This window comes from Rhipicephalus sanguineus, chromosome 5 (assembly GCF_013339695.2).
Source record: "Rhipicephalus sanguineus isolate Rsan-2018 chromosome 5, BIME_Rsan_1.4, whole genome shotgun sequence".
In the NCBI taxonomy this organism is placed as follows: domain Eukaryota; kingdom Metazoa; phylum Arthropoda; class Arachnida; order Ixodida; family Ixodidae; genus Rhipicephalus; species Rhipicephalus sanguineus.
Genome location: NC_051180.1, coordinates 126558320 through 126580040, shown reverse-complemented (window position 1 = coordinate 126580040; position 21721 = coordinate 126558320). Strand labels below are relative to the sequence as shown.

Below are 21721 nucleotides of genomic sequence, written 5' to 3'. Positions count from 1 at the left end.
CAGCAGAAACATGGCAGCATGTCTCAACACATTCCTTGACACACAAACTTCGGTGCGTGACTTCACTCCATGAAGGTCACACACATGCGTATTACCTGCACCCCAATTAATTTTTTTTTAAGCGTAAAGCATGTTGTACGAGTTCTAGTGGGCAATTTATGGCAAATTTTAAAACGTAACATATTTTACTGCTCATAAGTTGCACCCCACTATTATCAAAATACTGCAACCATTCAAATTCACTTCAGTACTGATTACCACTCGCTTCAACTGACATGACATGCAACATGCATGAAAGCGCATTCATACCAGAAATTTATTAATGCCGTCAATTCACTTACCACTCATTCTTACTAGAAAGATTAGAGTTAGTGTCAATTCAGCCATCTTCAATACTAAGGCCCTGCTTGCTTTGACATACTGTCAATCCCATGGAGCAAGAATTCTTGAGGAGGTGTCCTATAAAGTCACGGAATAAGGCACAGCGCTGATGCGCCCTCTGTCGTGAGAGTCCGCTAGCGGAGAGGAAAAAATGCGCACGTCGCGCTCTCCGACGAAGCTCACCGGTTCAAGGCCATTCGGCGCCGATTTGCCGTTTGTGCTTTACGCCCAAGTGGGTGTGTTTCTTGAGCGTTCTCGCCAGCTCAATATTTTTCAGTAAATTAACGGAAAAAATGGCATCATGCACAGGAAAATTACCTGAGTGAGAGATCTTGTAGAACACGAAATTATAATTTTTGGTAACGTGAACTAGATAGGTTAGGTATAATTTTTAAGGTGAAAGCCTTAGATGCCTCATCAAACACAAAAATTGACTGTCGGCGTCGACACCTCACGTCAGCAGCGTCAACATGAGCGATGCAAAAAATCATCCCGTGATGACGTTTTCACATGACATTATCATGACATCACAGATCGCCAAAATTGGTCACATCATCACATGACATCGGCGCTTTGCATTGCCTCCGTGATCGATGGTCCGATCACGGAGCCAGTGCAGAACCAGGTGAGCTGCAGGAAGCTTGTAATGCCTTTGGTCCTGGAGGTAGTTCAAGACCACGTTAGGTGCAGAAAGCTTGGGAGTGGGGCAGGATAGACACATCGACTGAAGAAAAAGAAGATGGCTGTCGCCTTCGAGTTGTTTCAGTCTAATGCATAAGGGACCGTGTGAGCTTTTCAACGAATAATGGGACTTACTCTCTCTGAAAAGTGCTTCTCGCAAACGTAGTCACGAGGCGTGAGCTCTCTATCTTTCCTTGGTATGGCACAAGCCCACGCTTCCAACCTCACCGGGTCGCTAGGAACTTTGAAGGTTGCATACACACTGTTGCAGTTAGGCACGACACATTTCCGCCCCATCCTAAAGGAGCACTGGTGGAAATCTGCAAAGTGCTCTCCTCTGTTCACGGAGCAGTACTTCTTTCTATGTGCCTTTGTTTTGGCGTGAAAAGCGCGCAAGGATAGGGAAATCAGCGCCGCCTCCACAATGTGGAAGCTATTGAGCGCGCTAAAAAATCTCGAAGGAATGCGCGACAGCTTGCCCGTGCGAATTGGGAACTTTCCCTCCCAAGGCCATCTACGCAAGCGAGGAGCAAGGGGCCCATACATGCAGCAGACGTCGTCTGCTCAGGGGCCACAACTAGCACCTCTTTTCAAGCACTTTACGGCCTATAATTCAGGCAGTATTTATTAGTAACTGCAGCTAAAATATCTGTCGCATCTACCAATTGATGTCAGAGACAGAAATCTGAGAAATTTTACAATGTACAAGACGGTATCACAATTTTTATACGTCGCGTCCACAGAAGAGCATGTAAACAATGGCAACACGCCGGAAGTGTCATCTGTCATGCTGCGGCGAAACCGCATTTCCTTTGTGACACTACTGCGCCGCCCTCGCGCACTGCGGCGGCCGAGCAGTTTCTCCTCCTTAAATACTTCTTTCTCCATGGTCAATCCAGCCCTCTTCAATACTAAGGCCCTGCTGGCTTTAAGGTGTGTCCCTGGTACTTTCACATTTTCTGCTCATGAAAAACCTCCGTGCTTGGCGTCACATAAAAATTTAGTCACACTACAACAGTCAATGTCGCACTTCCTGTTAGAAATTCCAACAAACTTGAGTCCCACTGTGCAGTTGTTCTTGAACACTGCTGGAACAAGCACCGAAAGCTTTTTGAACTCACTGCACTCTGAAGATGAAGCACAATGGTCAAGCACAACAGTATGCAGATTGTGGACTATCCAGAAGATTACTTCTAAATAGGCCTCAATCCAGGAAGCTCATCTTTTTCTCTTTCCCTTCAGTCGCATGAGTCACTGTGTAGAATAGCCAGCAGTGGAGGTCACTGCTAAAGTTTGCCTTAACAGTAAAGTAATTGCGAGGCGGTTCATCTTAAAGATTTTTTTTTTTTTTCGTTGAGTCTTTGAAAAACCAAACAAATATTGCTACGTTGATTGGCATTCACGAGATTTCAGCTTAATAGAGTGTCTTAAAGGGAGTTCACTGTATTCTATTCAAATTAGATTCAAGATGAAATTTCACTGTTATTTAAGATTAGTACAGTGGAACCTCGTTAATGCGTACCTGCCGGGAACGCCGCATAACTATACACTAAACGGTAGTACACATTAACCACCAAGTAAAAATTTGCATCTCCTCGCGTACGCCATAGCCGCCAGCAAAGAAATATATACGGTGCCACAGCAAATATTGCCTAAACTACCCACTGCAAAGCCTTTTCTTTGTTTTTGCCAAAGTGGAGAAAAGATTCTGGCACTCTCACACGACCGTCCGGTAGTGGCGATAGCGCGCGGTGGCAACGCCAAGGAGCATTTCGGAACTATTACAGGGTCCGGTGTACGCAGTGACCGACACAGCGACGGAACGGACAGTGTCGGCTATATGTCTGTACCGCGATCTGCTCCTGAACGAAAACTGACACAGTTTCAGTGAAACGCGGTACGGCTGCGTGGAGCCGATCATCTCCTGGCTAGTTGCGTGCAGCACATGGCCTTCTCGGCTCACGCCGTGACTGCCGGGCCGCTTGCTGCACTGCACGCGCACATTTGTCGTGGGAGTGTTCTTCGTACCCACTTCGCTCCAGACCGTGCACAGATGCGGCGAGTAGCTTGTTCAGTTAATGCGGCGATGACGAACTTCCTGCAAGCGATACGCACTCTGCGACGCTGTAGCGGTGCTGGCAGCGGACGGGAGCACGTTTTGGTGGTCGCCCAATAAAAGCGTACAGTATGGTTACAACAGAGCTACGCTTGCTGTACGGTACGCGTGCGTTTAGCGTGATAGTGTCAATTCAGAGAGATTTCTTGTCACCCACGACCAGCAACGCTCAACTCCGCAACAGCGAGCTGCTTTCGTTTCTACAAAGCGGCGCACGCTTGAACACGGCCCCACACAACGAGGCGGCAGCGATCAGCGGCCCAGCGCGTTGAGATTGTCGCCTATTAAAAGCATGCAGTAGGCCTAAAGCAGTGCTGCGCCGCACGCGTGCCCGAGCAGATATCTGAAGATACTTATTGTAATAAGGTTGTCGGCGATAAGTCATGCTAGCGTGTTCGACGGTGGCCGCCGCCTCACCTTCGTTCTTTCCCGGTACTTACTCGCAAAAGCGTCGTCGCAATCGCGTGGAAGTCGGAATCAGTGATCAACCGATCTACGCACTTCTCGAAGACAGAAAACCTTTGGCGGCACATTGAAGGGTTGGGAAGTTCAGCGGCGCAGTAAAATTTTATGGCACAAAAACTTATCGCGGTACGCAGGGTACGCATTAACCGGCAGGCGTAGGACGAAGCACTATGGCTTAAGCGGTCAGCGAATGCATTAGGCTCTATGAGACTCGGTCGGGGATTCATCGCAACTACGTTTTAACCGTTAGTACGCTTAAAGCGGGTACGTATTAACGAGGTTTGACTGTATTGTTATAGGTAGCTTCAACAATAGAACATCTTTAACTTTAACAAGGGCCAACTGTATCCTTAAAGCCCTGATTAGCCTCCAACTCACCCAGAAGTTCGTCATCATCCAAATCATCCTCCATGTCGCCGCCACCATCATCTGGGTCTTCAGTGCCCTGTGCCTCAACTTCTTTCACCAAGTCCCCTGCAGTCTTTTTCTTTGCCGGCTGAGATTCCAGGGTCTCCGAGCCAGCACTGGCGCCAGCAGCAGCAGACGAAGCAGCATCAGCGCTACTCATACCGCCAGCTCGGGCAGGTTGCTGATGCTGCTGCTGTTGCTGCTGCTGTTGTTGCTGGTGTTGAGGTGGCTGCTGCAGTGGCTCGGACATGCCACTCTGACCAGGCTGGCCTTCTCCCGACATGATGTTGCCCACCATGCTCTGTTGCTGTGAAGTGCCCTGTGCAGGGAAGGTGCCACCCTGAATAAGGTTCCCTTCCTTGGACAACAGAGCACCGTCTGGAAATCCGGAGGATGGCGGCCTGAACATCGCTGACCTTGGCCCTGCAGAGGGAACAGGCAATTTCAGCCCAGGTGCATGTACAGTTGAAGCCCGCAATAATGAAATCAACGGGGAAACCGAAACATTTTCGCTATCGCGAGAATTCCGTTATTGAAAAATAATACACTACAAATCAAGAAACATTCAGTAAAATGAAAATTTAATGCCAAAATTCGGTTAGCTTGCCTCGTCGACCGTTTCCATGCAGTAGACGCGCAAATCTTCCTTTGCAACGCAGCAAGTTGTATTATGCGACATCGTCATCGCGCGTTCCAAAACACACCCTCATCGTTTTGAAAGCGTCCAATTCACACGTGCCAACGTAGACATGGCAATCACTCTTCCGTTGCTAATCAGCCATATTGCTGTACAGCTGCCACAGAAAATCGTCAAAAGGAGTCCCAGACCCATTCTTCAAACAATAAGAAAGAACTTTACATGTGCGAACGGCTTTGCTCGTGCACAGCAGCCCGATAAAGTTGTTAGGACATAAAAATGAAGTTTATTTGGATTAGAGCAACGTAAAAGAAAATTTCCAATAATGCCCTGCTTCATGCTACACTTGAGGACGAGCAGATTTGGTTGTATTTGGGCTACAGTGACGTCATCAGCGCGTTGGCAAATGCTGCCGTCAACTGTTGCGGGTGGCATAGGAGATGTCTTCATGGCACAAAGCACACAAAATTCGAAGCTGGACACAAAAAGAAGCACACAACGTCTCGGTCTGTAGGTTTGTGGAATTTCACGACGCAATAGTGGAGGGCAGGAGTTCTTTAACCTGCACTCACAGTACGCGGCCGTCCATTATTTCGTCTCCATCAAAACGCAACCTCTGCGGCCGCGATCAAACTCGTGTGCTTCAGTTCAGAGGCCGAGCACCGTATCCACTGAGCAACCGCATAGGGAGAGAAAATCTGATGCGCACAACGTCTTAAACACACACTTGACATATCACCAACACGTCCATGTGCGAAATGACAACCAAGAAAACAACCGCAAAAAAAAAAAAACACTACCCGCGTTGTAACGATGACGATAAACCTGACTGAAAAAGAAAAGGTAGCGTCCCCTAAAGTGTTTTGTCAGCAAAGGAAGAGCAGTCATGGCCTCCAGAACTCGAAGACTGTATGCACTCCCGGTCTTGGAGGCTACACAACAGACCACAGGAAGCCAAACTTGACCAAGCCAGTGAAAAATCCAACATGGCAGCTCTCGAAATCGAGCGGCATGACTCAAACGAGTGATATAGTCCAAAAAATTCAACTTGATGGTGTAAATTCATCCGAAAAATCGGTCGCAGAAATGCATTAGTTCTATGGGAACCTTGACGGTGCATTTATAAAGTCCAAAATATCCATCAAGTCCGAATTTTTGGAGTCCGAAAAATCAGCCGGCGACTGTATGCTGTGCATTCATTCGTATGGCCGTTCGGCGGGGACAGGAAATTATTTCATTGTCGCGAGAATTTCGATGTTTGCAGGTTTCACCTGTACTAAGACAATCAGGTTGTACCTTACTGCACTGACAATAGTTTTCTCAAAGGGGTTGTCCAGCAAAAACATGAAGATTCCAGAATTTAATGCTGGTTATGCTCTCCTGTGGGTAAAACAGGCATCCTATTTTTTTCAGGCATCAACAGGCTAACAATACTCCTGCGCGAGTCCTTGACTAGGCTGTGAGTGAAACCGCAAGAAAAAGCAAATGTTGCAGAATGAGTCAGATGGGACTAAGATGTCCCTAACGAATGTGAAAATACGAGATGTAAACATAGTGGTACATGTGGGTACAACAGAATACAGAGCACTGGTGGTGCCCCACCGCGGTTATCAGTCCCAAGAACAATAAATGCCAAAGTAACAAGGAGCTAATAGAGTAAAAGCTAGTTAATTCACACCTCCTTAATTGTAACTTTTCGATAATTTGAACTTAGTGATGCTTCATTCAATTAGAACTCTGCAGGCAACCCCTTGATGTTCAAGTTAACTAAATTTTATTGTACGAATAACCCTATCTAACTAATCGATACAGGCATACCACAGCATAAGAACTGGGAAAATGCAACAGGAACATATCGATGAAGCCCTGCTGTACAGTAGGGCTATGATTGCGCAAGCATGTAGCTTTGTGAGTGTTCACTTAGGCACCCAACACCACTGGGTAGGTGGCGTTTGATTTGCTTCTTTGCCTTGCTAAGCTGACTAAAGTCTGAGCCGGCAAGTCACGAGAGCAAGCGAATGTTTGCGAAGTGAAACACTTGTGCAATAATGTCCCCGCAATCGAGCAAAACCTCTGGTAAACTCAAGGATCACCTGGCATGTGCTGCGGTGGAATGCCCAAGTGCTGTGCCTGCATGGCTGCCGCTCGCTGCGGGTCAAACTGCTCGAGGCGATTTAGTGGCAGTCTCTGCAACTGTTGTTGCTGCTGCTGCTGCTGCTGCTGGTGCGGGTGCATCTGATTTGACCACTGATGACGGCGTAATGCCTCCTGCCGATGCTGCATCATCATGCGGAGTCGCAAATCGTTCAGCTGAGGCCGCACGGCCCCTGGCTGCTGTGGCTGCTGCTGCTGCTGCTGTTGGAGGTCTCTTGGCTCGGCTGGCATGCCACCGTGCGGGAAGCCCTGCTGGCCAGGATGGAGTTGCTGAGCTGGTTGTTGTGCCTGCTGCTGTTGGAGTTGCTTGTGCTGCAGCTGCTGTTGCTGCAACTGCAGTTGCTGCTGCTGTTGCAGCTGTTGCTGTGACTGCAACTGCTGCTGTTGTGGGGTCAGGGACTTCTGTTGCTGCTGTTGCTGCTGCTGCTGTAGTTGCAGTTGCTGCTGCAATTGCTGCTGTTGCTGCTCGACAGAGGCCATGCCTGCATGTAAAACACCCGTCCCTGTCATGCAGAAGGTTTGGCTGTATGCAGTCGTGTATGCACCACTCTCAACATCAATACTGTCACATGGAGCATAAGTAAGGACAACGTGCTGATTAATCTCTGACTAACTATTCTTCATCGCGACAAACACTGACTAAGACTTAAGCATCTATATTTTTTTCTTCTGTTGCAGAAGGGAAATACATTGTGCATGGAGTGCATAGCTGACGTAGCAAGTGCAGTTAATTCTCACTACAACGAACTTCAATGTAACAAAACTGTCGATATAATGAAGTGTTTGCCTTTCAATAACTCCATGTCCACTGAACACCATGTACAGCAAAACCATGCCGACATGTTTCTCATGTGACTGTAAAAAAAACAACAAAAAAACCTCGCCCCGTGACACGTAAGAGCTGAGAAACAGGAAGAACTGATAAGCAAGTGTAGTTAAACTGCGCACAATTCGATTTCAGTGCCATATCTCAGGTTCAGCAAAAAAATTTTTTTAGTTACTGAAATTGAATTTTCTTCTACAGCTCTATTATTCTGACCATACTTTGCATAAAAGGTCAAGTTTCAATACAATATTAACTGTACTAGGTAAAAATACAGCACACTCTCATTAAACGCAGCCTGAAGAGATCAGGAAAATATATTTCATTTAACAGGAGTTCCGTTTACGGAGAGTCTACTGTTATTATATATATGTATGTATGTATATATATATATATATATATATATATATATATATATATATATAACACACACACACTGTGTATACATGCAACACATTGGTGATGAGAGACCCCACAGCGGGGGTTTATAAGTTAAATTAGACCACCTAAGACTTCTTAATGCACACCCAAATAAATATAAATGCATGAATGTTTTTGCATTCGGTCCCCCATTAAATGTGGCCACTATGGCCAGGATCCTAGAGAGATGTGAAATCCCCATTGGGCAAAAGAAAAAAAAAATAACACCTATGGGTGCCATACTATGCAGCACAAAATTATGCGATACATCAACTTACGGGAAGCCATGCTTCCAGGGGGAAGCGGAGTGCGAAATCCCAGTTCTCCAGGTCCACCCATGGCTATTCGGTTCCCTTGCAATGCCATGCCTACACGGGAACAAGGGCAGAAAATGCTTGTTCAAAAGAATGTTAAGACATAATGTTAAAGTTCTGTTTGTTAAATATCATTACAAAACCATACAGACACCATTTTTAGTTAGATACCTCAGCCTTTAAAACAGCTGTGTTCATGCACATGGCGGACCACATTCAGAAGAAACAACCCATTAGTATTCGAGCCAGTAGAACTACAACCTTTCCACTGCCTTACAGGAAAAATGTGCCTTACATGACACATATCGATGATGTCAATAAATAAAAAAGACAGTTTTATGCTAAAAATCAGGTACTATGACCTCTAGAACAGTAATGGGGTATTTCTCCCAAATGCAGTCATCCCTGCGAATTAATGAGGACAGGCAACCACAGAAGCGTACAGACCATTTACGGAACCCACACCGCACATTAAAACGTAGCTCATCAGGCCTCACTAGAAATTTCGGTCATCCTACAATGTCCTACAACACAGGAAGTTGTAGGACATCACCTAGGGAGCATCTTACCGCAAGAATTTTTCAAATGGGTCCAGATATGGGTGAAATCGAAAGTTTGGATTGGCGTGCTCCCAGGAGGCAAGGTTCACTGCCAACTCCTTTTGTGCTACCTTTAACTACACTTGAGCAAAATTTTTCTGTGGCTATGCAGGCAAAGCTAGAGAGCCGGAGCGTGCATGTGCTAGCACCAATGGATATTCACAGCTTGAAACTTAAACTGTTATATTATGCAACATTAATTCAACAATGCGCTTGAATATTGAGACTGGACAATGTTTACTCGTGAACCACTTTTCTTGGCAATTAAGGGAAGGCTACGCATTTTCAGGACGTCGAAAGAAAACAGACAAGGACACAGCGCTGTGTCCTTGTCTTTCTTTCGACGTCCATGTCATGTCGCACTTACTAGCCCACCAACCCACTAACCCACTGGCCCGCCGACATATTTTAGTCAAGTTCATACTGTACAAATTACGCAGATGACATTAGCACAGTTACAACGTGCACTGTTCATAGCATTCAGACAGCACTAACCCAGCTGCATGGCTTGCTGTGGCGGAGGCCACTGCTGAGGGAGCTTCTGCTGTGGAGGCCCCAGAGGTGACTGTGGTGGCGCAACCGAGTGCTGTTCCTTCTTCAACTGACGCTGCAGCAAGTCCCGAAGCTGCTGCCTGGCTAGCACCTGCTGCTCCCCACCAATGACCATTTCCTCAGGCCGTACTCCAGCAGCACTCGGAGGGGTGCCCGCACTCGGAGAGGATGGCACACGCGGCGTCGCCACAGGCCTTGCGTAAGGATCAGCCGAGCCTCCAAAGGGCTCTGGGGCTTGCGATGTTGAGGGAGACTGAATTGGCTGTGGCTGGTGTTGTGGTGACCGCTGTGGCTGTTGTGATGATTGCTGCTGCTGTTGCTGTTGCTGCTGCTGTTGCTGCTGTTGTTGTTGCTGTTGTTGCTGCTGCTGTTGTTGCTGCTGCTGCTGAAGGGGGGTGTGCGGCTGTGGCGGACTTGCGAGCACTTCCATGGAAGCCTGCAAAAAGTTTCTGGTATTAAGAGGTATCTGTGTGCTGAAGCCTTAATGACACACACTGTTTGATTGTTATCTTTGCCAGACTATGTATACTGTTGGCCACTTACTAGCCACTACTTTGCATTGATGTTTATAGCCGCCGTGCAACAATAACACAGGTGGGCACCCCAGTTTACAATGAAACCTGCTTTTTTAGTGAGACCTTGCTATGGCAAGCACCAAATATAAACACCACTGCCATGCAAGACCAAACAAACCACCAATACACTATTAATCTTGCAAACGGTTACATCCGCTCACATGTGTGGCTTGTGGAGCTGCTCGTGGACTTGCTCCGTAACCTTGTTGTGGGGAGTATTGCGGATGCTGCTGCTGTGGCTCAGACATAGACGCCGGAGGCATGGGCGTTCCAGGCGGCACAGCATAGGGATCAGAAGTGGCTGCCGGCCTTGTCATCTTCGGAGCACTCGATGCTGCCGCTGCCGCTGCTGCTGCAGCTTGTGATCGCGCATATCCAGGATGGTAGCCTCCATCGGACATCGGAGCGGGTCTTGGTGTGCCCGGCATCTGGGCATACGGGTCCATGGAAGGAGGGGCCCTGGCAGTTGGCGAGGGTGTGTGGGGAGGCGTGCTTCGTGGCGGAGGCGGTGGTGCTGCCTCGTCCTGGGAGGGCTGGCGCATAAGTGGGCCTCGCTGTGGTGGTGCGGCCATTCCAGGGGGTCTGAGTGGCTGGAGGAAGCGTTCTGGTCCACCCGACTGCCCTGGCAGTGGTGGAGGAGGCGGGGGCGCGGGGGCAGGACCATAGGAATCTGGAGACGACGGAGGCAGGCGACTGGGGTCAATGGGGGGACGCACTCGAGACACCTGGATCAGGGGGCTCACGGGCGCCGAGGGCATGCGCACAGGGCCGGGTGAGCGTTGCGCTTGTGCAGGAGACAGTGGGCTCTGTAACCGACAAAAATGAGGAGCAGTTTTGGCATTTAACTGGGGTTATGACGTCCCAGTCTACAGTTGGATACAACTTAAGAAGTCAGGAGAGGCCCCGCCCAGACGACCGAAGCACGGCAGTCGATCGCCTCCGCGACCAAAGGAATAGTCCCGCTCATGCCCACGCCGATGTTCTCTGAAGGCGGAGCTACTGGCCGTCCCGCTCATGACGTCAGTCCCGAGTGCGCGCCCATTGGTGCAGGCTTGTGTTCATCCGTCTATGAGGAGGAAATGCCGCTGACTTCTAAAGTTGTATCCGACTATAGATCAGTGAACAGGTTAAATAGTTTTTTTTTAGTTTACATCAGTACCTAGAACATTACATTGGGAGAAGAAAATATTTATCTTTCTTTTTCCTGTGCCTCTATGCTTGGTGTCCACTTCTGTGCATGTGCATGTTTCTTTTTAATGTATAAAATGTCAATGCAGACTGCTAAAGGTTTGAGCACCGTTGCCTAAATAATGCTTAACCGCAAGGTTGCTTCACGCTAATAACAGCAATGCTACCGAGGGCTTGCGATTTGGAGCAATTTTAGGAGCAGTAGGATTTCCATTTTGGAACACATTGCAGCGGGCTATTTGGCAATCTGGAAGACACTGAAGGAGGTAATTTTGCATTTTGTAGCGCTTCATAACTTCTAATTTTGCATTTTTGTGCACTTCAAGGCAATTTGAAAGAGCAAGTTGCATTTAACATTCCAGACGCACTGGAACAACTTCTTCAGCCAATGTCTCAACACAAATCACTAGGCTGTGCAAATATTCGAGCACTTTGAATATTAAAATATTCAAATTCATTTCGATTTGAAGTGAACGAATAGATGTATATTAGTCCGCATGTAAGCCCCTGTAAAGATGGTTTCACTGCAGTGGTGGGGTGCAATGTCGTGAAGACACCTTTCCAGGGAAAATCCACACTACTGTAGAGCCCTACTTCAAGGTTAAATGACATATTACCCTCACCTCGATTAATTATTTTTTAAGTTTAGAAGCTTGTTATTCCAGCTCATATGCTAAGTATAGTAAATACGAAACGTAACATATTTTACAGGTTATCACTTGCGCTTTACTAAAGGTCAAATCCTGCTACTACTCAAAGTTGCTTCCACTTCATTTGAACCAAAAATAACGACATTTGCACATGCCTTGTTTCAATTAAAAAAAGATATTGTAGAGGTTACTTGGCTCATGACACATATGCTCATTTTTCTTTGTAATATGTGATATATACTATTCAAATTTGATTCGCAATTACTCAACTAAATCACTGTTCGCTTCAAACCTAAAATTTACTATTCACACAAGCCTACAAACAAGAAGATATTGCACCTGGACATCTCACATGCGTGCAATTGTCACACATAGAGTAGAGTTGAGCTCATGACTGCGGGCCTAGGTTTAAAGATTGCCTGCGCATTGGACACCTTTTTCTTTTCTTTTTTTAATTCTTCAAAGAGGGCACATCCAATCTCAAATCATCCACACAAGTAAATTTCTTTTAATCATACTGTGACACACATGAGTGAGGATGACTAGTCGGAAGGATCCAAACAAGACAAGTTCCCGGGGAAGATGGAGGTCTCAAGCGATGACTAATAATCAAACAGGGAATGCAGCCCCATGAAGCCAACAACAAAGGCAAAGGGACTTGTTGAAACATTGGATCTAGTGGCATTCCCTGTTTAACACTTTCTTATAATCTGGAAGATGATGAGTCCATCGGTGGTACTGACCTGAGCAGTGGCTCCAATGAGCTGCGAGGAAGTTGGTGAAGGAGCAGAAGGCGAGAGGGACCCCGCTGGAGAGGTCTCTCCCAGCATCGACTGATGGCTCTTCCCCACTGCACAGAACACACGTGAGGGAAACTTGCTGAGGGAAGGCGTGACAACAACTGACTCATGAGGAATTATGATGTGAGGGCACTGAACACCAAACAGCTCCAAAATAGCATTATTATCTAGAGTAATGATTACCAATTACTACGTTTCATGACAGCCTGAGAATACAGCACAAGACCCACCCACGATTCCCCGGTAAAGATGAACGTTCCCTTCATCTCTGTAATAGAGCCGTGGTACCACCACCTTTTGGTGGCGGCCACCACGGCCACCATATACACGTCGTCCAAGATACTCTGACCAGGCGATGGCACACAGTCATGTTTTGAAAAGAGGAGAAGACATCTGCTTTTCGTAGACAACAACCTGCACTGCAGCAGTGCCACTAACCCCCTAACCGTAACATTCATGTTCACTTTTGCAGCTGCAAAACGTATGCAAATACAGGCCTGCACTGGCTTCAGCCACTGGCCTAACATATTCTGTGCACAGCGTGTGTCTACTTTAAGGGATCTGAACGAAAATAAGAAAAAATGGCGCAAACATCGAAATTCTACTCGGAAGACGCGACTGTTCCGATAAACAGAGTTTATTTCATATACCTTTGAACAGTTTGCTGTATTTTTGGAGCACTGTCAGCATGTGGCGGCTGCACGCCAGCCCGAGCCGTGATGTCAAAGTCACCGCAGCGGACGTAGGGCGCACGTCTTCCTGTCCTGCTACTTCCCTTTCTCCATCTCTCCTTTACATCCCAATCTCCCCCTTCCACAAAGGCGCTGAGATGTGCTCCACTCTTTATGGGCTTTACCCGACCTGGGAGCATTGTTTGCTGCCAGTGCTGTTCGTAGTGGTTCTAGGGACCTTAGTGGGGGCTGAGTGGCTTGAGAGATGTGGGCGACGACTGGCACAGCTGGCATGTCTGTTTCTGGCGATGATTAAAACTTCACCTCCTCTAGTGCATGGCGCTGCCGCTAGACACGGCAGTTCGTGAAAAATGCATTAAATTCACGATTTTTCTCTTGTTTCTGTCTGAAATGAAGGTCGTGGCTACCGATTTCAGCACCCAATCTTTCAGTCTGGCTGAAAATCTCGGCGGCAAAAGTTTTGCTCACTATCCCTTTAAAGGAAATAAATGGAATTAAGAAAATAAAATGAAATAATGCAGCCCCTACCAGCAGGTCTCTGTTGGTCAGCCATGAGGTGTGGCGGCAGCTGGTGCTGCATCTGTAGCTGCTGCTGCTGCTGCTGCTGTTGTTGTCCCTGCTGCTGTTGCTGCTGTGGTGGCAGCTGTTGCTGTTGCTGAGACTGCTGCTGCTGTTGTTGTTGCTGCTGCTGCTGCTGTTGACGAACATGCTGGATCTGCTTCCACTGTCGCTCCTGCTCCACTTCCCGTGGCGACTTCTGCTCGCGCGCGACCTTACCGGGGTCCTGTTCAAGGTGTGCGCCATGACGTCTCACCAGAGTTTGCACAAAAGCTCTTTCATTTTTCAAAGCGCAGCTCTCAGGCAGAGCCATTTGAAAGCATTTAAAGGTGAGTAATAACCCAAGAACAAGGGAAACCTACATTAGTGCCCATTCTAACGACTTATTAATAATGTCCAACTAAAAAAAAATCAATGTAATTCCACTTAACGTGAAAGTTGCAGGAAGTGCGGAGCAGTGATTCATCTGCCCTTCAGCAACACTGGCGTTCACGAGTAAGTACACGCTTGCGTTCCAAGCGTGCAGCCTGCTCGGCGTGCATGGCGGGAAAGGAAACCTTCATTTGTGATGCAGTGGCTCCCTCTCCCCTCTTCTTTCCCTCTCCTCACCTTCACATCACTCTTCCCCCTCACTTCACCTTACCAGCCCCTTGCTATATTTTACTATAGTACATGGCTATGCTACGCTTCACCCTCCTGCTCCCTCTTTCCATCCTCCTCACCCAGACTTCCTTTCCCACCCCCTTGCACTACATGGCTATGATATGCTTACCCTCTCCCGTCCTCCCTTCCCTCACTATCACTTCCCTTTCCCACCTCCTCACTATACTATACTATACAAGGCCATGCTATGCTAGGAGCTGCTTGGCATTGAGCATTGCGCCAAGCTACGACACAAGACTTGTGACGATGACAGCCCGAGCCACTAAAGTGCTCCGCACTTTAGAGTACCCCAGGGTTGCGTACTCTTAATGTTCCGTGCATCTCTTTGTGTGTGGTGCACCGCTTCTAGATGTGTGCAATCATTAATAAGTCATTATAATGAACCAAATAGTCCCGCAAGATGTTCTACTTAGTCCCCCTTACTTTTTACAATAATACTTGAAATTCTCAAACTACAATTGTCCAGCGCACACGTATCTGCTAAACACTTGATCCCTTATTCAGAAATGCAGCTTAACTTAAAGCCATTGCACTCGTGTGTGCAACCTTTCTTGTCCCGTCCTTACGCAGTTCAACCTAAGCTTAAATGTACCAAGCCCAGCTTAATCAACACCTTTCTTCAGGTTCAAGCCACAGCTTGACTTGGGCAAGTCCCGATAACGTAACACCTCGTATGACCATGCCAAAGGCGCTCAATTGTGTTTCCTTCGTGTCATAGATTATATTTTAGTACTTTGTTCTGTTAGATGGCCCCAGGGGGCGCCCCACTGTATCTATCTAAACACCCTTGCTGCAGCCAATGGGTCAGTTTGGCTCCGTGTGAAACTAGCATGCACGTCGTTCCTTTGGAGCCACTGACAGTAATCGGTGCCTCCCTTCCCGAACGCTACACTATGGCGTATTCAGGGGTTAGGATGATGTCAGGCATTCACAAGTCATGATGTGGCTTCAAGTGAAGTGGCATTTCTCAATACAGAGGCTGTGATACCAACAGCTCTTTAGTGAACAATATATCTATGGCAATGTTTTGCCAGTAGTCATAAAAAGTGGCCCCCACACACACAAAAAAAATTTGTCCAAGGCATTTTAATCACACCACTGCGGACCCTATTCCTGAATGCTGAACCGCCTTCTTCTCATTAAAACTTGCCAAAGTGAGAGTGCCACTGATCATCCTCAGAGAACCTCCCTCCGTGTACAGCAGAGCTGAAGGAGCACACCTACACTCTAAATAGCACACCCTTGCAGTTCCCCTCTTCTTTTCATAAAGCACAGAAGTTCTGCACTGGCTGATCTGGTGTGGGAAATGAAGCCATACACTTGGGACATGGTAATTACCAGAACCATTGCCACTCGTGAGGATAAGCTAGTTCAACATTAGAAGAAGGGTCAGCAGTGTACCAACTGCCAAGAAACTAGACCTTATTGCAAAGAAAAAAAAAAGAAAATGAGCTAACACATCAGCAGCTGTGCGCAGCCACCTGAAGAGATACTGCAAAAAGTTGCATATGCTGTTGTACCTGCTGTTACACCTGCTGTGACATCTGCTGTTGCACCCACAGTTACGGGTACAATAATCCATAGCGAAACACCATTCACTTATGGTTCACCATTTCTGCTTTACTGTTTCTTACTAGAAGCTCACTTTAACTTGGGTGTATGAAACAGTCAGACTGACATAAGTGAGGAAAACAGTGAAACCAAGACAAAGAATTCCCAATATACACGACATCCACCCACCTGTCAAAAAATACTAAATGTTTCTCGCTTTCAGACCAGTCAGAACTTAATTTCATTCGAAGCTTAGGTGCTTTTACACTGACACTTCAGGATACCTAAATTTTGCTCAAGGACCTCTGAATTATGGAAAGTGCATGCCCTAGACTTTCTTTTTCCTTTAAACACATCCTGGCATATTCTAGGGGGTTAATAATCACAAAGCTCCACTGCGTGCTGTCAGGAAGACCCATTCAAGCCGTTCCGAGTTGCCTGTGCAGCTAAACCTATTAGAGAAAGTGAAAAATTTTGCACTCCATCTTTTCAGGAACCAACTGTAGCAGTGTCTTGGGATACGACTTCATGACCACTAATCACAGCGGCCACGAATAACAGCAGCCATAAAGATACGGCAGCAACTACTCCGTGCCTCACTACATAGCTATCAACCCAGCCACATCGCGCAGCAGCTGCTGTTCCCGTTCTCCAGCAGTTCCATAAATTTCCACTCTCCCCTACAGATTGATGCTAGTAAATAATGTCCACAATCTTGACTCAGTACGGAAGTAACGCTCTGCCCAAAGTCTCATTATCAATCCTAATTGCTTGAACTTAATTTACACTTAATTTACAATTACAATTTTCCAAACGTGCACCAAATTTTGTGCTAGTTAACGCACTCTCGTCATGGTGGATCTCGGTGCATAAAGTTAAGCTCGGACTTCAAAGATTTGCAGGAAGCCAACCCCTCAATGGCAAGGGCACAGCTCTGTGAACAGCAAGAGCACAATGTTGCACAACGCAGATGTGAATGACTGTACCAAGAATTCCAGCTGCAATGTGATATCCAATGAGCTGATATGCTACACCGATGACCACCCGTGTGACCTCACTGTGAAAACATGCTGGAAGGTCTTCGGCACTGCCAGAGCACTTTGTCAAAAGGTGCTATTCTAAACATAGAACTACGGGTAATACAAAGCAACATTCCGTATGCTGATAACATGTCATGGCCATGGCTATCTTGCTCAATATCCTCCCCAGCACATACAGACAAAAACTGTCCTAAAGAGCAATATTTCTGGAACATGGTAAGTAAACCTACTATTCATTTGCTACAAGTGGTACCGTGGACATCCAAATTATATATTATTCCCAAATATGCAGTACAGAGCCTGAAAATTTGCTCAGGAATCTTTCTGCCCTTTTATCTTGTGCAGCACTTCCTCCGGATGCTAGGACACAGCCATACACAAAAAACTAGTAGCAAGATACCATGAGATGCTGTGATGGAACAGGGGCTCTGCACAGATGCAAAGCCCAGAAAACCCGACCGTTAAGAAGGCACTGGTGCTAAAATCTCGTTAATACGTACCCGCTTTAAACGTACTAACGGTTAAAACGTAGTTGCGACGAATTCCCGACCGAGCCCCATAGAGCCCAATGCATTCGCTGACCGCTTAAGCCGTAGTGGTTCGCCCTATGCCTACCGGTTAGTGCGTACCCTGCGCCCGAGATAACTTTTTGTGCCATAAAATTTTACGTCACCGCTGAAAATCTCGACGCCACAATGTGCCGCCAAAGGTTTTCCGTCTTTTCTAGAAGTGCGGAGATCGGTCGATCACCGATTCCGACTTCCGTGCGATTGCGGCGACGCCTTTGCACGTAAGCATCGGGAAAGAACGAAGGCTAGGCGGCGGCCACCGACGAACGCGTCAGCATGACTTATCGCCGACAACCTTATCACAATAAGTATCTTCAGCTATCTGCCCGGACACGCGTGCAGCACAGCGCTACTTTAAGCCTACTGCACGCTTTTACTTGGCGACAACCTCAACGCGCTGGGCCGCCGATCGCTGCCGCCTCGTGCGGGGCTGTGTTCAAGCGCGCACCGCTATGTAGAAAGAAAAGCAGATCGCTGTTGCGGAGTTGAGCATTGCGGGTCGCGGACGCCGCGAAACCTCGCTGCATTGACGATATCACGCTAAACGCACGCGTACGGTACAGCAAGCGTAGCGCTGTTGTAACCATATTGCACGCTTTTATTAGGCGACCACCCAACGCGCCTCCGTTCGCTGCCAGGACCGCTACAGCGTCGCGGAGGAAGCTCGACATCGCTGCGTTAACCGAACAAGCTACTCGCCGAATCTGTGCACGGTCTGGAACGAAGTGGGCACGAAGAACAATCCCACGACTGATGCGCGCGTGCGGTACAGCAAGCGGCCCGGTAGTGACGGCGTACGTGAGCCGAGCAGGCGACGCGCTGCACGCAACTACCCAGGAGACGATCGGCTCCACGCGGCCGTATCGCGTGTCAGTTTTCGTTTTGTAGCAGATCGCGGTACGGACGCATACACATATATTGCGGAATGCAGACACTGTCCGTTTTGTCGCTATGTCGGTCACTGCGTATCCCGGACCCTCTAATAGTTTCGAAATGCTCTTTGGCGTGGCCACCGCGCGCTATCGGGCGGTCGTGCGAGAGTGCTAGGATATTTTCTCCACTTTGGCAAAAAGAAAGAAAAGGCTTTGCGATGGGTACTTTAGACAATATTTGCTGTGGCACTCTATTTCTCTGCTGGCGGCGATGGCGTACGCCAGGAGAGGCAAATTTGTACTTGGTGGTTAATGCGTACTACCGTTTAGTGCGTAGTTATGCCGCGTTCCCGGCAGGTACGTATTAACGAGGTTTCACTGTATCTAGTGGCAGAGGACAATGCCACTGTGCCTATGCTACAGCCTTCAACATCGAACACTGTCAAGGTGCTAACATTGGAGGCTGTGTCAAGTACCAAAGCTTGGCAAGATTATGGGCAGGGCATGGCAGGCATTGTACCAAGCGAGTACAGTGGCATAATCCAACAGCTAAAAATGGGTAGCGACAACAAAAAGAGAGGAGAGGTCGCAAGGGTAAGAGAGGGGCAGCGTACAATTGTGGATAACTCCATTCACACGAGGTGCACTTCGAAGGCTTTCCCGCTTCGCAAAACCAGCCACATTTTATGCCCATTATAGGAGGTGTTTCAGGATGCCCACGGTCTCCTTTTGCACAAGAGCACAGATACTGCAACTGCCATGCAAAACAAACACATGTTGCCGATGCATGTGCACGAACGGGGAACTGTGCAACTGCACTTGCGCAGGGGACAAGACTTGGCACGAGCAAGCGACCAGCTGAGCTCAGCGACACGCATGGAAGCAGCAGGAAAGATGCACGCCAAAGATGCACCATAAGAGTGCAGTCTCTTATGAACACTGTTAAGCTGGAACCGCATGGTGCATTTTTGGTGCGCTGCAGCACTACTAATGGCTGCATAATTGGCATAGCTAGCATTGCCACTTGCATCAGGTGGCTTTCTTCCTTTTTTTTCCTGCACTGGACAGCTAGCAGCAGGAGGAGACTCCATTTTAGAACGAGGCATAACGCTGCATTTTTCATTTTTCAGCAGAGGCAAAGCTTAGTGCAACAGCAATGCAACTCAAGGCGTACTCAATGCACGACTGAACGTGGTATGCACTGCGCAGGAAGGCGAAATGAAATTGCACTAAAAGAGCTTGTTTCCACTGGTTCTGTAAACCTTGATTCCTGGAACCTCAAGCTTTCAACATGCTGTATACTAAGGTATGAACTAGACTAGCTGATTTTGTATCTAGGATATCAGACAACTTGATATGTCAGGAAATTAAGCAACATCAAAGTGAGATGCAGGCAAAGTCAATGTTTAAATTTCTACAACTGGCCTTGTGCATATTTGTATATTATTCTACTATATATAGCATTATATTACATACAGTAGAAATCCTGCACTGCATTTGTTTGTTCTAAATGAACAGACACATATACAAATTTTGCTAACGTAATCTACCAGTTCATACTAAGGTGTTTTTTTAGTATTCAATTCTACAACTTCTAGAACCTTTTAAATATTACATTAGTGTAATGTAGCCCACTGATATACTTTAGCTTATCTACATAAACATTAAAAAGAAAAACATGAAGCCTCGCTTAAAAAGCAGCAAGAAAATACTATAAGCGCTGCAGGTACAGTCACAAAAGACTACAACACAGCTGGTGCATAAAACAAAAACAGCAAACACAGCGTTACTTAACAAGGTGGGAGAAAAAGAAAACAAAAATGTGACAGGTGAGCAAATACTGAAAGTTCCAAGTGGAAATGGACTTTGGCAGCCACAATCAAACAGCGATAAAATTAAATGCTTTGTGGAGAAAATTCTCAGTGCCAGATAAACTTCGCTTACTGTGATTTTCAACAGAAGTGGGTCTCATTACTACAAGCATAAGTGCAAATGATCTTTCCACCAATACAGAGCTCTTCTACATAAAAGCTCACACATTTCTTAACTTGTTATGGCAAGAGCACACTGTCCCAGGCATTTAACAAAGCTATCCCACTCATGGAAATCATTATCGGATCTAATTTTTTAACGGGTTATGCATTTCTTTTTCCATGGACCCGTAAGGAATGCAACAGGGTTCTACCGTGAACCACAAAATGCTATGCCTGTGTGAAATTTGGACATATCAACATAACGTCAGAGCCTTTTGTTTTTCTTATGCCTGCCTCGTTTATATTATGCGACATTGTGTCCAAATTATGAATGCCAGCCACTGCGTCACACATTCCGAGAAAGGCTTTCAATGTTTGCCCACCTCAGCAGAGCGACGAAGGAGAGACAAAAAAAAGGAGGACGCAAAGAAGCAGACGATACATGCCTGTGACTTCTGAATGCGACTGGCCGCCCGGTTTTCTCTCGCTTTTTGCTACAAAGAGGGACACACCAAACGACGACGGTCACAAATGCATTCCCGCCCTGTTCTGCCAAAGGCAGTCACACACACACACACCATAAACGGTGCGATTTTGAGAGGTTGTGTCGGGGATGGGGATGGGTAAAGCCTCTCCGTCCACATTTTTCGGCGAAAAGTTTAATGCGGCGGCAGTGAAGCGTCTTCCCACTGATATCGTGGATAAATGTTCCTCGTCTTACGGAAGTTTTTTTTCTTCCTAACCCTTTCCTTCCCGTTGACAGGCATAGTTGTCATGAGATTTTGTACCAAAATGACCGATGACGACTATACATTGTCATCAACAAAAACAGGTCCCACATGGAACCGATGACAACTGCACTCGTCATAGTTGCGTTCCTTGACACTAGATGGCCACACTCGTCCAGGTTGTGCCAGTTGTGTCTTGGCTTTCATTTTATTGCCATGCGGTGAAGCCACTTCGAGCTATCTTTTCTTACTCAATTAGTGAAATAAAGGAACTCCATTAGATTGAAACAATGGTACCGTTTATTCAGAAAA

The 21721-nt window shown here is 47.0% G+C and overlaps 1 protein-coding gene across 3 annotated transcripts in view; it reads right to left on the bottom strand.

Moving 5' to 3' along the window:
- Nucleotides 1-21169, bottom strand: part of LOC119394232 (histone-lysine N-methyltransferase 2D) — a 128120-nt gene extending 106951 nt beyond the window's left edge. For all 3 annotated transcript variants that reach the window (XM_049415716.1, XM_049415717.1, XM_037661519.2), the window contains exons 1-8: nucleotides 21128-21169; nucleotides 13984-14239; nucleotides 12707-12813; nucleotides 10287-10931; nucleotides 9494-9986; nucleotides 8364-8453; nucleotides 6782-7324; nucleotides 4022-4474 (exon numbers count right to left, since the gene is read on the bottom strand). In XM_049415716.1, coding sequence (XP_049271673.1) covers nucleotides 4022-4474; nucleotides 6782-7324; nucleotides 8364-8453; nucleotides 9494-9986; nucleotides 10287-10931; nucleotides 12707-12813; nucleotides 13984-14035 — 2383 coding nt within the window. In that variant the 5' untranslated portion in view covers nucleotides 14036-14239; nucleotides 21128-21169. The remainder of the gene's footprint in view (nucleotides 1-4021; nucleotides 4475-6781; nucleotides 7325-8363; nucleotides 8454-9493; nucleotides 9987-10286; nucleotides 10932-12706; nucleotides 12814-13983; nucleotides 14240-21127) is intronic.
- Nucleotides 21170-21721: the final 552 nt, after the last annotated feature.